Source organism: Meles meles, chromosome 11, assembly GCF_922984935.1.
Source record: "Meles meles chromosome 11, mMelMel3.1 paternal haplotype, whole genome shotgun sequence".
Lineage (NCBI taxonomy): Eukaryota > Metazoa > Chordata > Mammalia > Carnivora > Mustelidae > Meles > Meles meles.
Genome location: NC_060076.1, coordinates 66,946,713 through 66,971,008, shown reverse-complemented (window position 1 = coordinate 66,971,008; position 24,296 = coordinate 66,946,713). Strand labels below are relative to the sequence as shown.

The 24,296-nt window shown below is 42.4% G+C and overlaps 1 protein-coding gene across 13 annotated transcripts in view; it reads left to right on the top strand.

Moving 5' to 3' along the window:
• The window catches only part of LOC123952764 (aminopeptidase O (putative)), a 337,543-nt gene that overhangs the window by 245,545 nt on the left and 67,702 nt on the right, over positions 1-24,296 (top strand). For all 13 annotated transcript variants that reach the window (XR_006820710.1, XR_006820712.1, XR_006820711.1 and 10 more), the window contains exons 12-13: positions 16,159-16,221; positions 16,634-16,708. Coding sequence is in view for 2 of the 13 variants with exons in the window: in XM_046022214.1 (XP_045878170.1) it covers positions 16,159-16,221; positions 16,634-16,708 (138 nt within the window). In the remaining 11 variants the exon portion in view is untranslated. The remainder of the gene's footprint in view (positions 1-16,158; positions 16,222-16,633; positions 16,709-24,296) is intronic.

The following is a 24,296-nucleotide window of genomic DNA, read 5'->3' as shown; positions in this document are numbered from 1 at the left end:
AGGTCCCTGGGCAGGTGGCCCATCAGCCTAGCTAGCAGGAAGACTCCTAGATGAAAGGACAGGGCCCTCCCCTCCATTCAGGTACTAGGGAGTCTCCAGGAGTGGGAAGAACAGTGAGAGAGACCTTCACCTGTTGGTTTTTAACTTTGAACTTTCAGGTCCAGGAGCTGTTCACTTACATGGATGCTTTTTAAAAGCATCATTAAGTATCTGGATGGCCAGTGATATCTCCCTAGAAGGCACAGCAATGGACTGAGGAAACTCTTCAGGTGCCCTCAGAGAAATACGTAGGAAGCCATGAGAAACAAGCACAGATTCACGTAATGCAGGTGACATACCTGAATCCCGCCCTGAGGAGGGAGAACACTCAGGATACTGACCTCGAATAAGGCCTGGGACCCTTCAGGAGCTCAGGTTAGACATCTGTTTTTAAAGATTTTAGTTATTTATTTATTTGACAGACAGAAATCTCAAGTAGGTGGAGAGGCAGGCGGGGGAGGTGGGTGAAGCCAGCTCCTTGCTAAGCAGACAGCCCAATGTGGGGCTCGATCCCAGGACCCCGGGACCATGACCTGAGCCAAAGACAGAGGCTTTAACCCACTGAGCCACCCAGGTGCCCCTGGACATCTGATTTTAAAGTGAACTCAGAGGAGGACATGTGGGCATGGCTCTTTCACGTGGATGAAGAGCATTTGAGAACTTGTTTCTTTAAAAAGAATGGAAATTCTGAACCAACCCAGATGGACACAGACATGATCGGGGTGTGACACCATGGAGAGAAAAACAATATTTGCTTGCCTTTGGAACCAGAAGGAAAAGGAAGCAGGAGCCACTAGCTTTGAAAAGTCTACTTGGTTCCATCCAGTTGACAGAGACAGTTGGTAGTGACCTGTGCACACATGGTTTTCTATTTTTTATTTTTAAGATTTTATTTATTTATTTTAGAGAGAGATAGAGAGAGGAAGTGGGAGGAGGGGCAGAGGGAGAGGGAGAGAATCGCAAGCAGACTCCATACTGAGTGCAGAGCCCGACATGGAGCCCAGACCCATAGCCCTGGGACCAGGACCTGAAGCAAAACCAAGAGTTAGATGCTTAACTGACTGAGCCACCCAGGCGCCCCACACATGGTTTTTAATAAGGAGATAAGTGTAGGTATTTTCTGGAAGCATAGCCTTGCAGACTTGGATTAGAGGCCCTTAAGGCCATCTAGCCCAGTTACACTGAGATCTGGTTATCAGAATCACCCAGGAAGCTATTTACAACTGCAGGTCCTGGAGGCATCTGGGTGGCTCAGTCAGTTAAGCATCTAACTCTCGATCTCAACTCAGGTCTCAATCTCAGGGTCATGACTTCAAGCCCCAGATTGGGCTCCACGTTGGGTGTGGAGCCTACTTAAAATATAAAAATACTATAGATCCTGGACTCAAGCCATACCCAGTGAATGAGGATCTCTGTAAGTAGGACTGGGACCAACTGAGAGAATCCATAATCATGTCACATTCTGCAATATATTGAATCAACAGAAGTTTTCTTATTCCTTGAGTATAATCTAAACTCTTAGAATCGTTTAGTTTTTTTTTTTTGTTTTGTTTTTTTTTTTTTTTTTTTTTTTTAGAATCGTTTAGTTTTATGTTCCTCCTGAGCAATCCAAATATTTGGCTTTATGGTTTGGTTTATTTATTCAACCATTATGCCAAGCCCTATGTGCTGGGCAGTGGGCTTACAAGGCTGACAGGACAGAGCCTCGCACATGAGCACATGGCCCATGAGGGCATCGACAACCAACTGTTGTGCCCAAGGGGCCTCTGCCCTGAGCTTGAGACCTGAGAGGAGCCAAAGCAGTTGACTTTTCTGTTTGCCACAGTCAGCTGGGAGACCAAGTCCATTGGAAGACAGCACACCTGCAGCACACCTGCAGGCAGGAGATTTGACTGTGCCCCACTGGGTCACAAGTCAGCCAGCTCATGTGCAAGGAAGCCAGTTTAATTGTCCTTAAGGTGCAAAGTCTGGCAGGTCATGTTTGGACATAGGGGCGTTACCTGTTTTTCAGGTTCATACATACTGTGTGCCCACAAGAGAGATTCACTCAAGTAAGGACATTGCCACAATCATAAAGAATGATGCCATTTAACAGGACTTCATTGCAATGGTGCTTTGTCTTTTTCATAGAGCTCTTTGGAAGGAAGGAACAATGTAAACTTAAAGGATTAGGACAGGGGCGCCTGGGTGGCTCAGTGGGTTAAGCCGCTGCCTTCGGCTCAGGTCATGATCTCGGGGTCCTGGGATCGAGCCCCACATCGGGCTCTCTGCTCGGCAGGGAGCCTGCTTCCCTCTCTCTCTCTCTCTCTCTCTGCCTGCCTCTCTATTTACTTGTGATCTCTCTCTGTCAAATAAATAAATAAATAAAATATTAAAAAAAAAAAAAGGATTAGGACAAAGATATCAGCATCAGGTTGTAAACCTATACATCAATAGAAGAACATCTGCTTCTACTTTAAGAACTGCCCCTATTCTCTATTTTATTACCCTGAAGATATATTCTGGCAGACTCTTCATCAATGGCAGATTCTTCTATGCTTGCATTACGCTCTTGCCACCCACGGGAAAAGCCCTGGGACCCAGCAGTGCGGTGAGCTGTACGCATGGGTGCACGCGCACACAGGGCCCCTTGGCGCTCTCACATGCTACAGTATTGTTGCACATATGATGTTCAGCTCTGCATCTCCTGCTTCTGGACAGTGGCTCTGACAGTGGCCCTCCACCAGGCTCGCGGGGACTTTTGCCAGCCCCCGCCAGCAGAGCACCTGCTGACAAGGAAAGCTATTAGGAACACTTGGCTGATTTTTAGAACATGGGGCTTTTTTCCCTTCTCTTTTGTGGAGAGCCATTATGTTCTACAAAATAGGTGTATGTTTACTATGTGCATGGTCTTGGGTGTGGCCCCTATTGCTTCCTGGTTAAATATTAGTCTTTTCTGGTGTTGCAGACTTTCAGTCTGCTTTAGAATCACAGGCAGGACCAAATCTTGGTGAGGAGCTCATTTTCTGTCCCCAGGAGGGGTGGCCTGATCTGCCCAAGCTGGGAGCCCCTGTTAGAGGTAGAGCCACAGCTCAGATCCAGGACCTTCAGCCTTCTGTCCATCCAGCTAAGGTATTTTGTGTTTTTTAGCAAGGTTGCTTTTAATCCAAATCAGCTTGAACCCATCCTTGCCTGCATTTTTACAAGACCTATGAAGAGATAATAAATGAATACAGCAGGGATCTCTGAGCAGTGATGATTTTTGATGTAATTAATGACTGCTCTTTTTCCTGAATCTGTTCTTCACTATTCTTTAGTGGGCAGAGCTGTGCTTTGTGCATGCAGTAATATGAGCCTCACTTGCCAAGACCTTTCATAAATACGTGTCATGGTCTGTACTTCCTTCTTCCATGTGGATATCTCTAAATGGCAGTAGCTTGCTGATCCGAATGTTTACACAGGAAATTCTGGGCTTTACTGCATTGAAAAGTTGGAATCTTTTTTGGCATGAACGAATACGAGTGTGTGTAGAGGTCTTTGCTTTTAGAAAGACACAGCTGTTCCTCCCTTGAGATGGAAACTAAATTAGATAATAAATATCAGGTCACCCAAACAACAAATGAGACAAAGCAATTGGTTGAACAAAGAAATGTCTTTATGTGCCACCTAAAGCATTTAAGGGATGTCTCCTTTATCTTCTTATTTGCATTCAAAAGCCAATTCCAAGTAGAGTCCCTGTCTTTTGCCCTCATTTTGTCCTCTCCACTGACCCAGAGCAGGAGAGCTTCGAGGGCATGGCCCAGAGGTGGCCCAGCAGCAGGTGTTATTACATGGGTCAGGATAACAGTGATTGTCGAACTGCCCAAATCCACATGTCTGTTTCTAAACAGGGCAGCGTGCCTGCCACACGCGTATCTTTGTATGGCAGTTGTCTGTGATGGTGCTTGGTAATGGGCGTGTTCAGCTCATTCAACGGAAGACCCTGTCCTTCCAGGTTGGTCCTCCATCTTGGGCCTCTGCAAGCTCAGTGTTTCTGCTTCTGATCCTATCTATTTATAACTATCACCACCGTATCTAAGTATGGTTCAGACGATTTGATGCGTAAAATGCAAGGCCGCATTATTTGGAGGTCAAAGAGCAGGAGTAGGGGCTGTGTGCTACCTAATTTGCTGCTTTCACAGAGGATGCTGTAGTGAACTTTTGTTCTACAATCTTAATCCTATATTGGATGAAGGAGGTAATTGATATATTAGATGCAGCTTTGGAAGCTGTGTGGCCTTGGCTTAGCCACTTGCCTTCTCTGAACCCTCACTTCTTCTTTGGGGAATGAGTGGGGGTTGGCCTGGGTGAAGGCCAGAGCCATTGTTTTGCCTCACGGCACTGTATGCTATGCCTGGTAGCTGAAGTGTGAGCTCTATCTAGATGAGCCTGGTCGCTCTGAGAGGAGGGAAGTCTGGATTTACTTTTCCTCCAGGTGTCTCCCTTTCCAACCTGGGAATCTGTTGATTTGCCCACAGACTGGAAACTTGCCCTTGGTTTGGAGTGGTATTGGGAGAGTTTTCATGTGTTTCCTCCTGAGTGGTGTTTTACAAAAGTACCTATCAAGAAACCTTGTCTGTGCATTTCTTTTCTCCTCAGCTGGAAAATTGTTATATGAAAGATTATTGGGAGAAATCACAGGTAATAATCAACTTGCAAGAGCATTTAGCCTGGTTGATCATTGAACAGGCATTTGCTTCTATTACAGATCAATTATTCACAGATAGTAACCTGTTTGATCCACTAGCAAGAGATGAAAAATATTTTGCTTGGGTTGTCAATGCCTTGAAATGCCTGTAGATCGGTAAAAGCTGCAGGCGAGCTTTACCTTGGATAGTGGCAACTATTATTTCTAGGATATGTTTTGGGACATAAAAGTAAATACTCATTTTTGTCTCTGATCCAGCGAGTTCTAGCAGGGGAAGACATTGGGGCCAAATGCTCCAGAAGCAGCCCCTCATTTTTTTATGCTGCTTTTATATTTAAATCTGTAGATTATTTGCCGCCTTAAAAAGTAAAACCAAGAAGAGCCAGTAATGAAATGTTTGGGAGAAATTGCGACAGTGATCGCTGTAGAGCTTGTGGCCGAATGTTGCCATGTTTCTTATATTGAGAAAGCAGAACCTATTTGACATTGAGGTATAACAAGAAATGATCAAACCCAGATGCTTTCCTAAAATTATATTTTTGGTGCATTTATATGTCTGTTACAAAGTGTGCTACATGCTAAAAATATTTTCCTTTGTAGGCTAAGGGAATTTCAAACCACATCGAGGGCTATATAGATCAGATGGTTCTTCTTAAAGAGCATTAAGGGCATCCTGGTTGTTATTAGCCCCGACCTTCCAGTATGACATTATTTATGCCCCAAAGCTCCACAATTCACTTCTTAATTTCAGCAACTTTACTGGCATGAAAATGCATGGAATGGAGGCCAGAGTCAATACATCAGACTTGGGGCCCGTGACTCCTGGGCAACAAGTGATACTAGGGTTGGACTAGAGAGAATGCCTTCAACCCCCATGGCCTATTTCCATGGAGAGAGGTCGCCTTCCACATCTGGTGGCTCCTCCAGCCTTCCCTCCAGAGGCTCCATCTCCCCTTCTCTGTATTCTCTTCCTTTTTCCTCCGTCGTGCATGCTGTCAGTTTTCTATGCGGCCAGCCAAAGATACATTCTCTTTAAGACTCTTCTCTGTTCTACTTATTACAAGGTTGGCTTCTCTAGAGTTCTCATGGAGTCTGTCCTCCTCAAATTGTGTTTCTTCATCACTGTTACTGATTTTATAACTGAGGGATGTCTGCCTGGGTTTTGCATAAGTGCTTCCAGCGAATGAAATTATAAATGGGTAAATCCAAGAACATCGAAGTCGGGTAGCTCTGTACAGAATTGTATTTGTGATTTTAAGCCTTCTCTCTTCTTAATTATTACATTGGTTTTAAATGCATGTAGCTACCATTAGGATTTTAGATGTTTTTGTATCTAGTGCCTGTCATGTTGGTACCTTCAGAAAACAATGTCAAAATATCAAATTTCAATTCTTGATATTCTTAGGACAACAGTGGGCTTATTGTTTTGAATGAGATGGGACCGGAATCAGAATGATCTCCTTTATCGTAAGGCATATGAGAAAGAGAACTTGCTTCTTTGTGTCCTCCGGTCCTTTGGAAAGAGATAGGCACTTGTCTGTCACAGCTCGGCCATGCCATATCACTGTGGCCTCCATGAGAGGTGTCACATCTGTATGGTGGTCAGGTGATGCTTTTTGTTATGATGCCACAAGTCATTACGTAGGTTCAAAATACAAGACAGGCTTTTGTTTCTGGGGGGTAAGAGGCAGGGAATTAGTATCTGTTGGTTTACTTTGTGCCTCTGGGTTTATGTGCTGTCTCATTTCATCCTCAGCACTGCTCTGCGAGAGAGCATCATCTGCTTCTTATAGGCCCAGAAAGGTTGTGTGACATGCCCAAGGTTGCACAGCTTCTAGCTGGTAAGACAGGAGGGTGCCTAGGTCTAGGTTCTGAACTGTGTATTTCTCATGACACATGGCTTTGTACAGAGCTTGTTAAACCACGTGCACAGGACAGCACTTAGAAACAACAACAGCATATTTAGTTGTATGTTAGCATGATTTCCAGTGCCCTTGAACCTTAGAGAGCAAGGCAGTGAGATAAAAAATGCTCAAATAGAAAGCAAAGCTAAAATGAATTGCAGAATCTATGCTAAAAAGTGAAATCCATAATTATAAAAGAGAAATGACCAGAAGATTGGTAGGTTTAAGAGAGTCTAACATACCTAATATTAATAGGGATATAAATTCACTGGGTAGATTCTCAAAGTCTACATATTAGGTGTTTATGATAAGTCTAATAAAGCTTTAATATTCTTGGTGGTTCTTTTTCATCTCTCATACTCCTGAGTACAAAAGCCGTGTTGTATGCAGAATGGCTGGGTTTATCCCTAGTAGAGAGAAGTTATGTTTGGTATCTAAAGAACAATGAGAGTTTGCTGCTTGGCTGATCAATGCTGGATCAAGTTCACATTCCCCAGCTCCTACTCTCCCACCTACACACACAGGGGGTGGAAGCAGAGCAAAAGAGGGAGGACGGATCCTTTTTTCACAGAGAAAGAGATGTGAGCTTGGGCTTTCCTAATATGGACACAGCTGGGCCTGTGTAGCATTAAACATTGATTTAATCCACTGCTGGAGGAAACATCCTACAAAAAATAAAGAGATTAGCAACCAATTAATTCTGGCCCTTCCCGTTGTTGTCCTGGAACACCTCTTATATGGATTTAAATGTTTGGTGAACAAACATTCTGGAAAATAGCTCTTTCTCATATATTATTTATATTGGGGACAGCCCTCCCCCCAGACTCCCCCCCCTCAGTTGTGATGGATTTTACTTTCCCCACTCTCTGTGTTCTTAACTTCTGAATAGAGGTGGGATGGTTTAGGCCCATTGTACTTGTTTGCAAATTGTGACTTCATTGGGTTCTCTTGGGAAGCTAGATGACAGCCAATCCAGTCTGAGTGCCAATGTTTTTAAAAATAGACATGCTGGAAAAAGAAGAAGAGACATGCTGGGGCCCCAGACTCCCAATGCATAGCTTCCTTTGAAGGCACCGTGAAGCAGGAGGCACTTACAGACACCGTATCCACTCCCTCTTAGGGAATAACCAAAGGGAACTAGACATGAGTATTTGCTTCTGAAGCTACGGAAATGTTAACATACGTGTTTGTACTTTTAACTAATTAGTAGCTAATATCTTTTGTAAGGCATTTTGCCAGAGTAGTTTTCCTATAGCATCAATGTAATGTGTTTTTCTAAATAAGAAAGCCCATTTAGTTAGAGGATGGTGCCCAGCACTAAGGAAGATCAACCTGGGTTGCTTCCTGTGTGGAACAGTAGCTTCTGCAAATAACAAAGGGTCTTTTCCATTGGTACACACTGTCCCCTAATTGCAGCCAGCAGTCTTCCAAATGCAAAATATTTGTTTCCAGGGAATCCGTGGCAGCTATCGACATAAGTAGAACAATGTCTAGTAGAACAATGTCAAGGTCATGAGTGGGAAATGATACCTCATATGTATGTAGATTCCCTGAAAGACAAGGATCTATGCTCTTTTCATTCAGGATCCAGAACTGTATTCCATGAACCTGGAAAAAACTCTAAAAACTCAAATATCCATCCATCCTTGCCTCCCTTCTGGTTAGTGTTGGGATCTTCCACTTCTTTTTAATTCGTGTGTGTGTGTGTGTGTGTGTGTGTGTGTACTTAACTAATCTTGCCCAGAAGTTTATCCCTAAGTGTAAGCTATAGGAATTGCTAGCTTGAGTCAGGCCAGCAGCCCATTCTGCCCAGCATTGTGTCTGTTGTTTACTCAGAGACTTATTGAAATAGAACTTAATAGATGGCTGTCCTCTGTGGCATTGACCTTGAAATTTAGATGTCTCCCAAACATCTGGAATGTCTTAATAGTAACTTGTGAGAGATGGGTCATCATTAAAATGATCTAAACCAGTGGTTCTCAACACTGGCAGCACAGTGGAATCACTGGGGGAGGGATGGGGGTGGGAAACGCTTTAAAAAGGACTGATGCAGGGTCCCACTCTCGGGACGGGAATTTCAGTGATCTGGATTGCCACCTGGTTAATGGGATCTATAAACCCTCCTGGTGATTCTAATAAGCAGTCAGGGGACCCTCTGATTTAATGCCGCCCCTACATAACTTTGTATTTCACCTGTGAAACTAAGGTCAGAATGTCCATGAATGTTAAGCTCCTGTAAAGAATTGCAGTCATACAGGTGCTGAAGGGGGTATACAATATCTGTTTTCTGAAATGGCTGTTGCAATAGACTTTTATGGTATGGGATAATATTTTATGGGTTGTGTTTTGATCTGAGGTTGATCTGATCCACATTAACAAGCAACTATTTTAAAGTGAGACAGTCATGCTAGATGTTCCCTAAGCTCTCACGCTGGAATAAAAAGAGTACTGCACTTCCAGCCTGGAGATCGAAGGGGCACCGAACACTAAGTACTAAAGAAATGTAAATTTGGGGGACCTGGCTGACTCAGTCAGTAGAGCATTTGACTTTTGATCTTGGGCCTGTGAGTTTGAGCCCAATATTGGGTGTAGAGATTACGTAACAAAATCTTTAAAAGATTTTGTTAAGATTCTTAAAAAGATTTGTAACAAACAAATAAAAAAATGAAAATTCCCTGAGACTCAGTTTCTTCATCCTGAAAATGGGACAGTGTGAGAAACAAACAGTGTGGTCTGTGTGTGGAAGCCCTTAGCGGACCACTCAGACCTTGCAGAATTGGCGACTCTGCTTCTTTCTTCCACTTCTGAGGTCCCATGTCTCTGATACACATAGCAGGTGGGTACTTTTTATGTCTTAAGCTCACTGCCCTCCAGTTTCTAGGATGTTGCATTGCTTCTAGAATTTGATAAATAACAACTGCGTCGCCTCGTAAGCACATTGCATGTGCCTGGATCTTCGCAGCTCTCTAAGAAAGGAGGCATAGAGAGATCACATGACTAATATATGGCCGAGCCCAGATTCAAACTCAGCATGCTGCCCGTGTGCTCCTTATACTATGCCAGCTTACTGCCTGGTCACACGAGTGTCCTAAGGACAGGGATGGTGACTTACTCATCTGTGTTCACAAAGTCTAGTGCTCTGTTTTGCACTAAGCTCTCAGTATGCTTGTTAAGTGACTAACCTGTCTCTAGTTTACATTCTTGTTCCCGAGGTCAAAACCTATTTCCTCTGGTTTTGATATCAAAAGAAGTAAAATACTTGGTTGGTTAACATTTTTTATCGTAGTTTAGCACCAAGTTTGTATAATATTGTATTTACTTTTTTTTTTAAGATTTTATTTATTTATTTGACAGACAGAGTTATCACAAGTAGGCAGAGAGAGAGAGAGAAGGAAGCAGGCTCCCTGCTGAGCAGAGAGCCCTATGCAAGGCTCGATCCCAGGACCCTGGGATCATGACCTGAGCGGAAGGCAGAGGATTTAACCCACTGAGCCACCCAGGCGCCCCTACTTTTGTTTTGTTTTGCAACAGTTTTTTCCCTTGAATTTTATAAGTAGGGCATAATCATACATCCTTACCTTTTGTGCTTCACTTCTAAGTGTTTTTAATGGAGAGAAATATTAGAACCGTGACATTTTATCAGAGCCCCTTCCTCTCCCCCAAAAAGAAAAAGAAAGTTAAAGAAAGAAAAAATAAACCCAGAATATTTTTATTTATTCATACTCTTCCTTGCCCAAAAGGGAGTTAAGACAGCTTCTAAAGCAAGATAGAGCGTGATAAAAATAAATTAAAATATAAAAAAACAAAGCAATGTGAAAATAATAGTAGGAAAATAAGATGGTGCCAGGAATTAAATTGTCATACAATATGCACCCCTTGAAGTTCTTATGCTTGGTTTAATGTAGGGGCACAGCATTTTCTAGAAGAGGGAAAAGGGATCAGTTTGCAATGTTCATGAGGTAAAATAAACCAGGTGCCTGAGTCCCCCTATTCCTGATGTTGATACCAGGCTCCCTGTGGGGCCTCTCAGAAAATTACTGTTTAATGTAATAAACAATCCTCTGAAACTATCCTTACGGTAAACACTGGGATGGGTTTTATGGGACTGTTTCTTATAATGCACCTCAATAAAGGTTGATGGCTTCTTACCAGAACATAATGTGATAAAAGGAATTTCACAGAGCACCAGTAAGACGTCATCCTGTGCCAGCGGTATGGTGGTCTGCACTATCAAGAGAATCTTAGAGTATCTAGGGCAGGGGTTTGGGTAGTCAGGAAAGTCTGTAAACCTCCTGACAGTTGATGCATGTGTGGGAAGGGAGTAGGGGACTGTTTGTGATTGTAGGTGTCCAGGGAGCCAAAAGCTGATAGCTAAGCCTTCCTCAGATTCTCAGAGGGGATCTAGAAATGGAAGAACTGAGCATGTTCCCTCAGGCAGGCTCTACAAAAGTTTCTGAATAACAGTGAGTTTGGGGTTATGATGCCTGAGAGGAAGAGGTTCTCTTAGCCAGTTCAGGGCAGAACAAATGTAGGAAGGATTTCCTTTTTTGAATACTATGCTTTATAAGGATTCCACCAAGGGCTCCATTTAGCAGGGCCAACATCCTCTTGAGAAAGAAGAATTAGGCATTTATTCTAACACAGACACAAAATAGTCAATAATAGAAGTGATAATTTTTCTAAAATCAAAGATATCATAAAGGAATGTTATCTTCTGAAAGGGTAGAACAAAATATAAAGGCCTAGACATTTGAGAACTTTGACCCTAATCAGGATTATTTCCTTGTTATTATTTGAAACTTAAACTAATCTTGATTTTATTTCCGGTTTTGTATAGGTGCTTACTTTTTAATTTACCCTCAATATATGTTGGCTATAGAGCCCTTCTGAAACAAGCAAAAGCTTCTGGACTTCTCTATAATGTTTGGTATTAAAAGATCTTCTGACTTCTTATAGCAGATAGTTTTTCCTCTCCTGTGCCTGGGGGAGTGTAATTTGCCATCCGATGCTGTTTGGACTAATTAAAGGGCTCCCCTTGTCTGCCCTTTCAGCTTTCTGGGTGACTAGGAAGGCGTGCTGCTGCTTCTCATTCCTCTGGATTGTAGCTCACCATGAAGCAGAAGCATGTGTCCATATTAACAATATGAAATCGATACCACTACCATATTCCCATGAAAAGAGTCATTTCCTCTTGACAAGAAGAAGAAGAAGGAGAAGGAGAAGGAGAAGAAAGAAAAAGGTTTTCTTTCTAAAAGTAATATCCAGCCACTAGATTAAATAATGCTTTTATTCTAAAGCAATGGCGTTTTCCTCAGCCTCTGGTGTCTTCAGCTATTATAAGTTGCATTGACAAGAAAGTTTCTTAAAGCAACTTCCTTTCAAAACTTGCATCTCGAAACATTTTTTAAAACATAATTCAAATAGAAAACATCTGTTTTTAAAAGATAACTTTAAAGTGCTTTTACCACTTTCTTAAAGATAGTTATTAGAGTATCCATCCCTGGCTACAGAATTCCAATTTTTTTTTATTACTTTTTTAAAGAAAGAGAGTGGGAGAGAGAAAGTGTGCATGCATTCTGTTGGGGAGGGGACAGTAGGAGAGGAAGAGTTTGAGAATCTCAAGCAAGTTCCACACCCAGCACAGAGCCCAGCTGGTTGGGTTTGGGGGTTTGGATCTCACCACCCTGAGGTCATGACCTGAGCCTAAATCAAGAGTCAGATGTTTAACTGACTCAGCCACCCAGGCACCCCCAGAATTCCAATTTTAAATAAGTACTCTTCCTCCAGTTTTTCTACACCCTACCTTTATTGGGGCCACCCCATGAAGAAAGAGAGATTTAGACAGGCAAAAGGAGAAATGTGTGGAGGTTATATTGAACATAATAAAAATGATTAATATTTTCCTGATAAATAGAGCATGCGGGTAGCTTAGTTACTTAAGTGTTTGCCTTTGGCTCAGGTCATGATCGTGGTGCCCAGGATCCAGCCCTGAGTCAGGTTCCCTGCTCAGTGGGGAGCCTGCTTCTCTCTCTGTTCCTCTGCTGTTCTTCCTGCTTGTGTACTCTTTCTCTCACTCTCAAAAAAATTAACAAAATCTTTAAAAAATATATCTTTCCAATAGTTTTGAAATGTGTTACTATTTCATTCTAGATCACTCAGCTCCTAGCACTGCATTTTGGAATACAATTTTCATGATTAATGTAAGAGGGAATTAATCTTTATTTCTCATTTCTATTTTTATTTTTACTTTTTTTTTTAAAAGAGGTCATTTCAGAAGTACCCTGGCAATGTAACCGATGTCCCATAATCTCTTTCTTAAAAACAACAACAAAAACAACAAAAAACACATTTTTTTTTGCTCTTTACAAAATAAGGTATTTTAGTGGAGAAACAAATAGGAGTTAATTAGATCTTCATCTTGAGATTCTACCCCTTGAAATTTCATGTGCTATTCATTCAGTCATTTGTTCTTATAGCTTCCATTTACTTAGTTCACATTTATTTAGCATCTACTATGTGCCAGCAGTATTTTAACTGACCTGACAAAAATCAAGAACTAAAGAGACAGGATCTCTTTCTTCCTGGACTTTAAAGTCCAGCTGGGGAGACAAACATTCAACAAATTAATAATAATAAAAAAAAAGGTGTAATAGAACTGTACAACACAGAGTGAACCCTGCTGTAAACCATGGGCTTTGTTTAATAATGATGTATCAAATATTGGTTCCTAAATTGCAACAAACATACTACCCTAATGGAAGATGTTAGTAATAGAGGAAACTGTGTGTTATGTTGGCATATGGGAACTCTGTGCTTTTTGTATAAATTTTTGTTATCTGCTCTAAAAAATAAAATCTCATAATTAAAAATAATTTTTAATAGCTCTAAAATGTAAGCAATTTAGAAGAAATAAACAGGATGCTATTCGAAGGAATAGTGGGGGTGAAATAATTTGGAATGGGGAGTAAGGGAAGACCTTTCTAGAGATGTTCAAGGCCAGAACTAGAGAATAAGTAGGAGCCAGCTAGGCAGAGAAGAGAAAGTGCATTCTTGGTAAAGCAAAGTGATATCATTTGAAATACCTTTCAAAATATTATATATTCTGGCTTCTCAGTGGAGGGTGGATTGTGGGAGTGGGCGTGAAGGTGCAGGAGTACAAAGGAGAGGAGTTAGGAGGAAATTAGAGTGGACCATAGCTTTATTACCTACACACAGTAGTAGAGTGACAGTAGGATTCTTTCCTTTGCTCAGCTTCTGCCAGAAAGCATTAGGTTCTCCATGAGCTACAGCGTAGGAAGAAAGGAGACTGTCATTGGCAGCAAGACAGGGTTCCCGGGTCTCAATTCCAAAGATCTTTTCAGTGACTTAATGGGATTTTTAGTGTGAAGAATAATCGTGTGCGTGTGTGTGTGTGTGTGTGTGTGTGCTTGTGTGTGTGTATTTGAGACTACAATCAGATGAGAATTACAGTGGAAAACAAGCCTTCAAATACTATCCATCTGTAAGAACATATTTTCATAGAAGTCTGTATATGATTAATTTTCAATAGTTTCCTATTCCCACTACTGGGTTGTTGTTATTTTATTTTTTATTTTTAGGCTACATGTTAAAAAATTGTTAAGTCAACAAAAAAGATACTTAAGGAAGGTCTATTTAAGCAGGGTGCTGTTTTGGTACATGAGTATTGGAAGGTTTTTATCAGAGTTCTTAGGGGTGGTGAATTCCGAAGGAAGAAAAGTCTAGTGGGTAAAGGGAAGTGTCTATCAGTGATAGATTTCTATCTGGAACTGTTATTAGCAGCAGGAAAGCTCAAACAGTTCGGAGTTTTATTTTCATTTGAAAGTAAACAGCTCTTCAATTACATAATCCACTTAATAATTTTAACTTTTACCTAGCTCTGTATGTGCACTGGAGATGTGCAAGGCATTAACTACTTTTATGCATTTGTTTTGCAGTGCAAAAATTGTATATGATAGTTGTACATTATATATAAGAAGATTTGATACCACTTTGAAAAATCTTTAGCAAATGAGCATGCATTTCATAGTCCTTAGCTAATAATAATACAAAATGGCTAATATGCCTATCTAACTCTATAAGTTACCTTTTTTTTTTTTTGTATTCCTGGAAACACAAAAGCTTAAGTGAAGAATTCCCCATTTGAGCAGACCTGTTGTTTATTTTAGAACCTGTAAGTGCATCATCAATGTAATTTTAAGTAGTCCAGTTATGAATATGGGATGAAGGGATAAAATCAAGTTTTCCACTCTGATGTCTCCATTAAGAAGCTCCTCTTTGTGTAAAATACTCCGTGGCAAAGTTGCTTCTATTTAAAGTAGTGAGTTTGATCTTGGCTTTGATCTAAAGCTTTTGATCTTGAAAGAAGGATGGAGTAGCAATAAAGAGAGGGCAAGACAGATTTTCTTTAAAGAAATGCGATAAAGTTAAAGGGATGGTCAAGATCAACAAACGCGAGTGCGACCCGACTCTTCTCCCCAAGCGCTCACCCCCATTCTGGTTCAGCCAGCTTCTCTTGCGGATGGGCAGAAGTGGTGTCTGAGGAAAAATTTGGAGCATGGCAGACTTTTACAAACTAAGTGGAAACTATCTCCCTAATTAGGAAGACAGAGTGTCGCCTTTTAAATTCTCCCCAGTCGCTGTGGGGGTCCGCGGGCAGGGCGCGTGCGGCGCCTATGGAGCTTAGAGCGCACAGGCACCGTCAAGGCGCGGACCGTGCGCCTTTTACGCGCTCTGGGTTTCTCCCCCGGGAGGTCACCTGCCACCGCCCCGGAGTCCGGAGGGGCCACTGGAAATCGTTTACTTAATGGCGTCTAATCCATTCCCGGGGGAAAAAAAAAAAAATCCACTAGGAAAGTTCCTTTCCGCTCCGCGAAGGCCATCTGGACACTTAGGTTTCTGACCCGAGGAGGGAGTTCGGCTGGCCACGGGGGTGGGGACGCTTCTCCAGCTAAGCCCTGTCGCCTGCGGCCGGGCCACGCTCTTGATGGCACAGTGGCGGAGAAACCCTTGCGCGGGTCCCCAGGAGCCCGCGGACGGGGTGAGGGCTGGAAAGGTAAGGCGTGCGCGCCCAGGTCGATCCGCGCGTAGGAGGGCGCGGGAGCGCGGGCGCGGGCGGGACGCGGAGAGATGGGAAGAAAGACGTTCGTAAAGAGAACAATAAAATAGCCGGCGCGCGGCAGGGGCGGGGGCGGGGGCGACCTGCGGGGAGGACGGAGCAGCCGCCTATACCTTTAAGGCAGGCCCCGCCCCCGCCCCAGCGCCCGCCCTCCGCCCGCGCCGCCGCCCCGGCCCCGCGCCGCCCTGCCGCCCGCGCTGCGCCTTAGGTGTTGCGGGCTCCGCGCGCCCGCTGCTCTCTGGCTGGCCGGCCGGGCAGCGGTCGCTGGCTGGGCGCGGGCGGCGGGGCCTTCGCTCCCACCCTCACCTTCCGCGGGCGAGGTAGTGGGTCAGCGCGCCGAGCTGGTGGGGCGCGGGGGAGGGAGGCTGGGATGGCTCCCCGGGTAAACTTGACTCTTTCCCTTTCCCCCGCAGCCGCTGCAGAGGGAGCGCCAGGCCCGGGCGGAGTGCGGGCTCGCGCGGCAAGTGAGCGCCGAGGTGAGTGCGGGAGGCGCGCTCCCTGCGCTCGCCTCCCTCCTTCCCTGGGGCGGTGGGTCCGGCGCCGCATCCCCTTCACGGACTCCCTGCGGCGCCGACGCGCGACAGCGGTGGGTAAGATGGCCCCGTTTGGGGGCTCCGGCGCGCACCGGCGCGGGGGTGGCCGACCGGGCCCGTGACCAGAGGGAGCGGCCGGGGCGAAGGTCACGGCCTCGGCGCGCTGCACACGCGCGCGTCTCTTGGGCCCCCGGCGCTGAGGCAGCTCGGCGGGCCCGGAAGGTGCTTGTGGCTTCCCCAGGTGAAGCCCTGGAAGCAGCGTCGCGAGGCCGTCGATCGTTTCTTTCTCACGCAGAGGGACGGCCCTCACGACTCGTCGTCGTGTTTAAATTGCTCTGTGGTTTTTGAACTTCAGGTCGAGAAATGGATTCGAGTGAACCGGAGACCCCGAAAACGGAAACGAAGAAAGGCTGAAGAAGTGTTTGAAAAGGTAGGGTCCCCGAAAGAGAGCACTGGGTGGAGTTCTTGAGAAATCTCCCCGTCCGCCCCTGAGGACTTGGTGGTAACAATAGAGTAGCATTTTTTAAGTTTTAATTCGGTGTACAGTAAGCTGTAAATAAACGTGGGTGGTTATACGGAAATATTGGTGGATAATGTTAATAATCGTGGATATACTATATTCTCAGGAAGTAAGAGAATGACTCGGGGTGGAGATCTGTTTCATACCCATTAAATAGAGCATAAGCGGATTCCATTATTAGACCCCTTGGTAGTTGTAATGGCAGTTGTTAAGGTACCTCTAAAAAGGGGGGGTTCTGAATATATTGCCCCAATATCAGGTTTCTCTGGTTGTGATAGATACAGTGGCATACTTACTCATTTAGCCTTTAGACTTTAGAGTAATCTTAAAAAAATGGAGGGAGATGAAAGAAATGGATTTCTTTTGAAACACTAGGAGGGGTTTTATTTACTGTAAAGCGAATGAGGAATTTGTTTTTCTAAATTTAGAATTTCAGTATGTTACTTCACAGACCGTTTGGATTACCTATTTTCTCCTGAAATTGTGTTAAATTAAAACTTGATTTGTCATTGTAATAAATATTCTGAAATAAGGTAAGTCGTGTGTTGTTTTCTGAATAATGTTTTACCACTGTTACAGCAGGTATGATTTTTGTTGCATTTACTTCATTACTGTACTGTTTTTTTGATTCTTGATAGCACCAAAGGATTAAAATAGATGTGTGTTGTTTTTCTGCTGCTAGAATGTATGATGAATCACTCCTGATTCTGAAGCCAAATTCTTGCTGATAGCATTGCTGCCAACTTCTCTGATGTGTTGCCTTAGTATGGGCATTGCAGCGTCCGAGAATGTGCACAAAGCACATCATAATGAAGGTGATTCCAAAGTTTCAGAGTGCACATAAGGATACCAAGGGCAGCTTCTAAGAGAATTGGGAAAAGAACTGGCCTAGGATCCTGGTTATTTGTAGGGAGACAGTCAGTGCATGAAAAGCGGTACCCTAGCCCTACCTTTTTAAACAGAGTCATATCTGTCACTTGAGTTAAACAGTAATAGAAAACAGTTTCATTTTGAATAGACTTGAGTTTTCTGACCATACATCGGCATGCCATGGTAGGTTGTGTTTGTTTAACTTTCATGCTCCAGGTGTTTTAAAAAATGTCCGTGAGTGCTCGCTTCGGCAGCACATATACTAAAAAAATGTCCGTGAGGTGATGAATGAGATCATAAAATGTCCAAAGAAGGGAAAAGTTTTATGGCTTGCTTACTATTTCAAAAGAATATTTTCTGGCTCTTATTTTTTTAAGCCAAAAAGGATGGTTACCCAGATGCACAATATGTCACGCGTGAATGAAGGGAAGCCATTACCTTTGTGGATTACTAGGTACCATCACTCATCATCTGAACTTGAAGGAACCGCATGTGTGACACCCACGATCTGAGCATTGCCTTCTGAGAATGAGAAGGAGGGCACTTGAGGAGTTCACCTCCCAAGAAAATGAGTTCTTTGCTGAGCCTTTCTTCTCGATAGAGGCTGTGTATGAGAGCTTCTGAGTAGGGTGCACGTTTGGCTTTTCTTCTTAGAAAATGTGGGCAGCAGTTTTAAAGAGGATACAGAAATAAAGTAGGTTGGGACCAACGAGCTGAACTTCCTTTCAAGGAGTGAAGCTTAAAGCTGACTAGCTTTGAGGGAGGAGGTGGAGAGGGCCGGAAGATAGGATATTTCAGAGTTGGATCAGAGAATATTAATTATCAACGTGTCCAGTCTTTCTTCCTGGCTCTGCCCAGCGGCCAAGCCCTTTGCCCCCTGTTTTGCCTCTCTTGCACCCAGAAGAGGGTTTGGAGCTCTCTGAGGCAAAGCATGCAATATTTTCAAGGGCAGGGTGAAAGGGAGTGTGATCAGTGACCAAGGGCATTAGAGCAAGTTCTGAAAGGCACAGAAGCCACCCTGCAGCTGGCGGCCGAGGTGCTGTCCCCTGATTGCCCGAGTGTCTATTCCGAAGTACAGATCGAATTCTGTGTGGTAATGAGTAATTAAACCGAGGTCATTTGTTAACCTTTTGCTACGATTTGAACCTGTTATTAGTAGGAATCTCAATAGTTTAAATTCACTGTTGAGTTTCATAAATGTATTTAAATGTCTGCTACAGCACAAGTAGAAGCAGATTAGTCAATTTCTCCTTTTTAACGCATCCACTATCTTTTTTTTTTAACATCACTGAAATAAAACTGCGATATTTTCGCTTTTGTTCATTTTCTTTTACTGTAAAATAAGAAAATGAGTTTAGTCATTTCTCGTAGGCCTAATTTTAAGTCTGCCCCTTGCCTTTATTTGCCTACTTTGTTTTCTTTGCCCCACTTCTCCCGCACACTGCCCTTCATCCCTCCAGTCTCTGTTTACATCTCTCAGGCTCATGCAGGATTCAGCCCAGATGACTGAACTTGGTTAACTAGTCTGTGTTTAACTGTGGGAGGGTTGGAACATTTTTCCTCCAGTATTTACTGACTTGTGGAAAGCAGAGTCGTCTGAGCTGCCCGAGGAAGGAAAACAGAACAGCGGTGCGAGGCCAGAGTCTGGAAGCGGGCAACGGGGCGAGGAATTAGAGGTAGTGAATGTGATCTTACAGGAGGTATTTGTTTTCCCCTTAAAGAAAATCATGAAGGTGCTAAGTGGTCAGTACAGGCTGATCTATGAGTTAAGTTTTTCAGTGAACTCAGAAGGGGAAGCAAAACAAACTTACCCTGTTCTCAGTTGTGGGTTAAAATAACGAATAATGAAATAAAGTAAACTGGCGTGAGTTAGAGGTACCACGCGGCGAAGTGATTTAAAATGTTCTCCTGGCCCTTCCAGGCTCTTCTGCTTACTGTGCAAGTCATTCCCACCCCTCCACCCATCAGGTAGCCGTGCTTACAGGTTTTCAGCTCTGCTCTTCCTGAAGCTACATCGGTCTGCCTGGCGCATCTTTTGTCTTCTCTGACATTTACTTTCATTTTATTTTTCTCTTCACATCTATGCCCCCTTTCCAGTGCTGCGACTTAGTTCCTTCCTATTGGTCTCTGTTTCTTTCATTTCAGATGACAAAACTCACCTCTCTTTTGCCTCTGGTCCTCAGGTGTTTTCTCCTTATATTCTGATAGTCTTTCTTCGTAAGTGTTTCACATTCCTTTCGTTTAGTTTGAATAACTTGTGCGACAGAAAAGGCAAGGAGAACGTGAACAGCTACACAATGGCCAGGGGGGAATGGATGGGCCTGCTCTGCAAGGGACAGTGAAACAATGGTGGTGGCAACAGCGAATTGTATAGCGTGTGTTTTTAAAACTAATGTTATTAGATGTTGTTGAGTGGCTGTTGGTTTTAGAAGAGGAACATAATTTTTTTTCTGCTTTTATCTTTAACTACTCGAAGATAAATGCAAATTATCCATCACATTCAAAGGTTAAGGGATAATACATTTTTATAAATATACATAAAATACGAAGTTTTTAAATCTTATTTTTTATTTTAAGGGTTAATAATACTGTAGTATAAAGAACAAATTGTGTATTGAGGGAAATATATGAATGGCGTATGATTCCTTTAGAAGAAGAAAATGCCAATTTTGAGATTCAGAAGCAGCACCTAAAATTCCATTTGAAGCATAGGTGATAATGTATGGAGAATAAATTTTAAGATACTAATTTCTGGTCATCATCAAGTACATATGATGATGTCACGAGTATGCATTGGCAAACTTCCAAAACACTGAAAATTCAATAATAACAAGGTTGGCTATTACTATTAACAGGCTGTCCCTACGTGTGTTAGTTTCCAACCTAGTGGTTTTGGCGAGGATGGGTGTCTGGCCTGTGTTACGATTAGCTATAAGCAACACTAGGTGAGGTGCAAATGGTTTCTAACAAACATCCCTTAAAGTAACCTAATTGTTCTTTCCTGCTGGAACCTGAAAAACAGTGTTTGAGAGCACTAAATTGTTAAAAATTTGGTCAAGTTTTCCTTGAAATATCAAGCGAAACATAAAGATCTAGAAAGAAGGTTGTGAAAATGTGGACTTCATATCATATTTAATGGCCATTTCAGTTGGAGCCAAAGGATAAATTCTGCTTTCTGAGTCTTGGAGAAAACAAACGAGGGCACTGTTTTCTTTGAGATAATATGCTTCCTAGATTCTGAAGCATTTTCTCTCACTTTTATTTCATTTGCTTTTTCCATTCGTTTGATTCTGAACTGCAGTGATCATCTTAGTATGAATAATTATTTGCGGATTTAAAAATTGTGTATAAAACCCAATTTGGTTTATGCATTTTGCCACATTTATTGCTGCTTTTAAATGTTTATACGTTTGAAGAAAATGCTTTTACTGCAATTCTAATATTGAAATGTTCAACATGTTAAAGGTAGGTACAAATTTTAAACTATTTAACAAAGTGCTTTACTGCTGTTTGTCTTTTGTGACAAAGATCTGTTTTATATTAAGTTTATGATTTCTGGAAAACGACTTAAGACTAATAAAAATTATCTGGCTCTTACTTGGACCTGTAACAGCAGACGGTCATGGTGTTAGGCTTGACTCTGGAGCCGTCAGGATACAAAGCTTGGCAAAATGGCACAAGATGAATTTAGAGAGGGCTGAACCAAGGGTCCCTTCACTTTATAGGATCTATCCCACATTCAGCAGAATGGAAGGCTGCCATAAGAGGCAGCCACTCTTATCCAACTGAGGCAGCTTTGGTGTTGAGTGGTTTCCCAGGCATTGGTGCTCTTGCTTCTTTTCGAAAATGCTCTTGCCCTGTGAGAATTCATAACTAGTCTACATTTATATAGCTGTAATCGCTTACAATAGCTTCATTGATACTTGATCTCTATAGAAAAGCTTTATGGGTTCTAATGAGTCACTGCTCTTGAGGCACCAGCCGCCTTCCCTATCTGTGAATGGCTTTGTGTCCTGTGTTGTACTGATTGTGCCTTTGGATGACAACTTACTTGAGTGATGGGGAGAGGCAGAGTAATTTATTAAAAGTAATTACAAAGAAACCAAACAAAAAGAGTAATTACAGTGCTGTTAATATGCAATTCGTTATTTTATTGCTGCAATATTTAGAACTGGTTCTTATTTGTGGGTCTCCCTTTTTTCCCCTGTAAATCTCTAGCAAATACATAATTTATCAAATTCTCTGTACCCAGGTCTCAAGTTAGATCCGGTCTCAAAAGATCTTGGCTTCTTCTGCCCCCTCCTTTTTTTTTAAAAGCTGGACCAAGGAACCAAGGAAGAATTGCTGATAAATTTGTATTTTTGGTAGCCTCAGGAAGGAAGTCTGATCTATGTGATTTTATACCATTAAGTTTTCATTTGTTCCGTAGATTTATTTTCTTAAGAGTTCGCCGTTAATATAAAATATTCTAAGAATTCCAAGTGTACTGAAATCCCTTCCATTTTCGACTAGCACAACTCAGAGAATTAAAGTATAGTCATCCACTTACCCTCACGCACTTATTCACATATTTTAAAAAGAATCTGTGAATGGAACTATTAATAAAATAATAGCTGACACTTGTCATGTGTCAGGCACTGTTCTAAGTGCTTTGCATGTATCCGCTCATGTAAATGCGCCCTTAAAGTGGTACCGCAGACCGGTAGTATGCCGTGAGGGTGTCGTTGACGGGACTAGAAGCTCTGACAGTAGGTGAGGTCTAAACAAGTCAAATAATTGCTGCAGAAAAGAATGCTTTGGGCAAGATTTAAAAAAAAATTTTTTTTAACCCAAGCCATTGACAGCCCTAGACCACCAGCATAAAGCTAACATTTCTAAATGAGGAAAATCCCACCCGGCGAGTATTTTGAAAACACTTGAAAGTGTGCAGATAATTACACTGTTGTTGATTTTAGCAGATTCGATGCCAGCAGCCATCAGCTCTTCTCTGCCATGAAAGATGAAAGCCATTTTAATATAAAACACGAGTTTGGCTGGAAAGAGGAGGCGGGCAGAGAACAATTTCATGACTTTTTAGTTACTTTTATAGGAAGCATTAGTTACGTTCCTGTGCTAGAATGCTTTACTTGGCAATTATTCTCATCTGAGGCATTTTAATGACTTCTACTCTGTGCCTGGTATCATCTGGCACTAATGAGATGCATTATTTTAGTAGCACCTACCGTTGTCAGTATAGTTGAGGGCCTGTTACCATTTCCATTCATCTTCTCTTTTAGGAGTCAGGCACTATACCTTAAAGTATACCCAACCTGTATTTCGTTTGTTATTTCTGGGTATCTGCATACAGCAAAAAGGACGCTTAAGCCTCGTATCTCTAGCACTTAGAGAAGGACCTGATCACACACAGCCTCGAAAAGTAGTTGTCGAATGAGTTAGGTGAATCAATCCCACTCATGGCACTTACCTTATTAAGTCATACCTGGCTGTTACGTGTTTAAGAAGTTGTAACGGTCCAGCTTTTATTTATTTTGTTCTTTGATGACAGAAGTTTTCATGAAAGCACATTTGGTAGAGCTGTCCTAGTTGCCATGGTCATCTTGTTCATCCCTCCTGTAAAGAGAGCTCAGAGCCAGGAAGGCCTGATCCTGGTCCCAACTCTGCCACCTAATTGTGTGCTTCTTGAGTTTGTCACTTTAGCTTTCATCTGAAAATCCTTTCATTTAATAGGCCAGTTAAGCCAATGTACAGTAATTATAAAATTAATGAGTGTGTTTGGTCTTGATTCTTTCATACAGTTTTATGATATATTTTTTTCTTTTGTCCATTTTTTTCTATTTAGATGGCTTGGATTTTTGTTCTAATGGTTACTTTGACATAATAATACATTTTGGTCTCTCTTCACTTTTTTTTTCTCCTCTTGTGTTTTGCTTTCTCGCTGTGAGCAATAGTGAAGTTAGGTATTAACCTTTTCTTGCTCCTCCTCTATTTTTTATCATATGACATGAAATAGATCTTTTGCTTCCAAATAAATACCTTTAACATGGTCAGTAAACTGTCTTATTTATATGTTCTTCCCATTTCCTTCCTTTTTTGGTAGTTGTGTTAGATGTATGATGTCACAGCATGTAGACATTATTTTTTTAAAAGATTTTATTTATTTATTTGACCGAGATCACAAGGAGGCAGAGGCAGGCAGAGAGAGAGGAGGAAGCAGGCTCCCTGCTGAGCAGAGAGCCCAGGACCCAGGACGCTGGGATCATGACCTGAGTTAAAGGCAGAGGCTTTAAACCACTGAACCACCCAGGCACCCCAGCATGTAGACATTATATACTAACTACCATTTGCTTTATAAAATCACGTAATTTTAATTCTGCAAGTAAATCGATAATGTTCATCAGCCACTCTCATACAACTGATCTTCAGGGATTCAGGAAGAGCATGGGGGCAACTGTATTCCCTGAGTTTTTGCATGTTTTTAAGTTTGTGCTCTTTCTCCATGAAGGTCAGTTCATCTAGATATAAAATTCTTGATTCATGTTTTCTTTATTTAAATATCTTGAGTTTGTTACTCCATTGTCTTTCCATTGGTCTCATTTCTTTCCCTCAGAGCAACCTGGTCTTTGCTCCT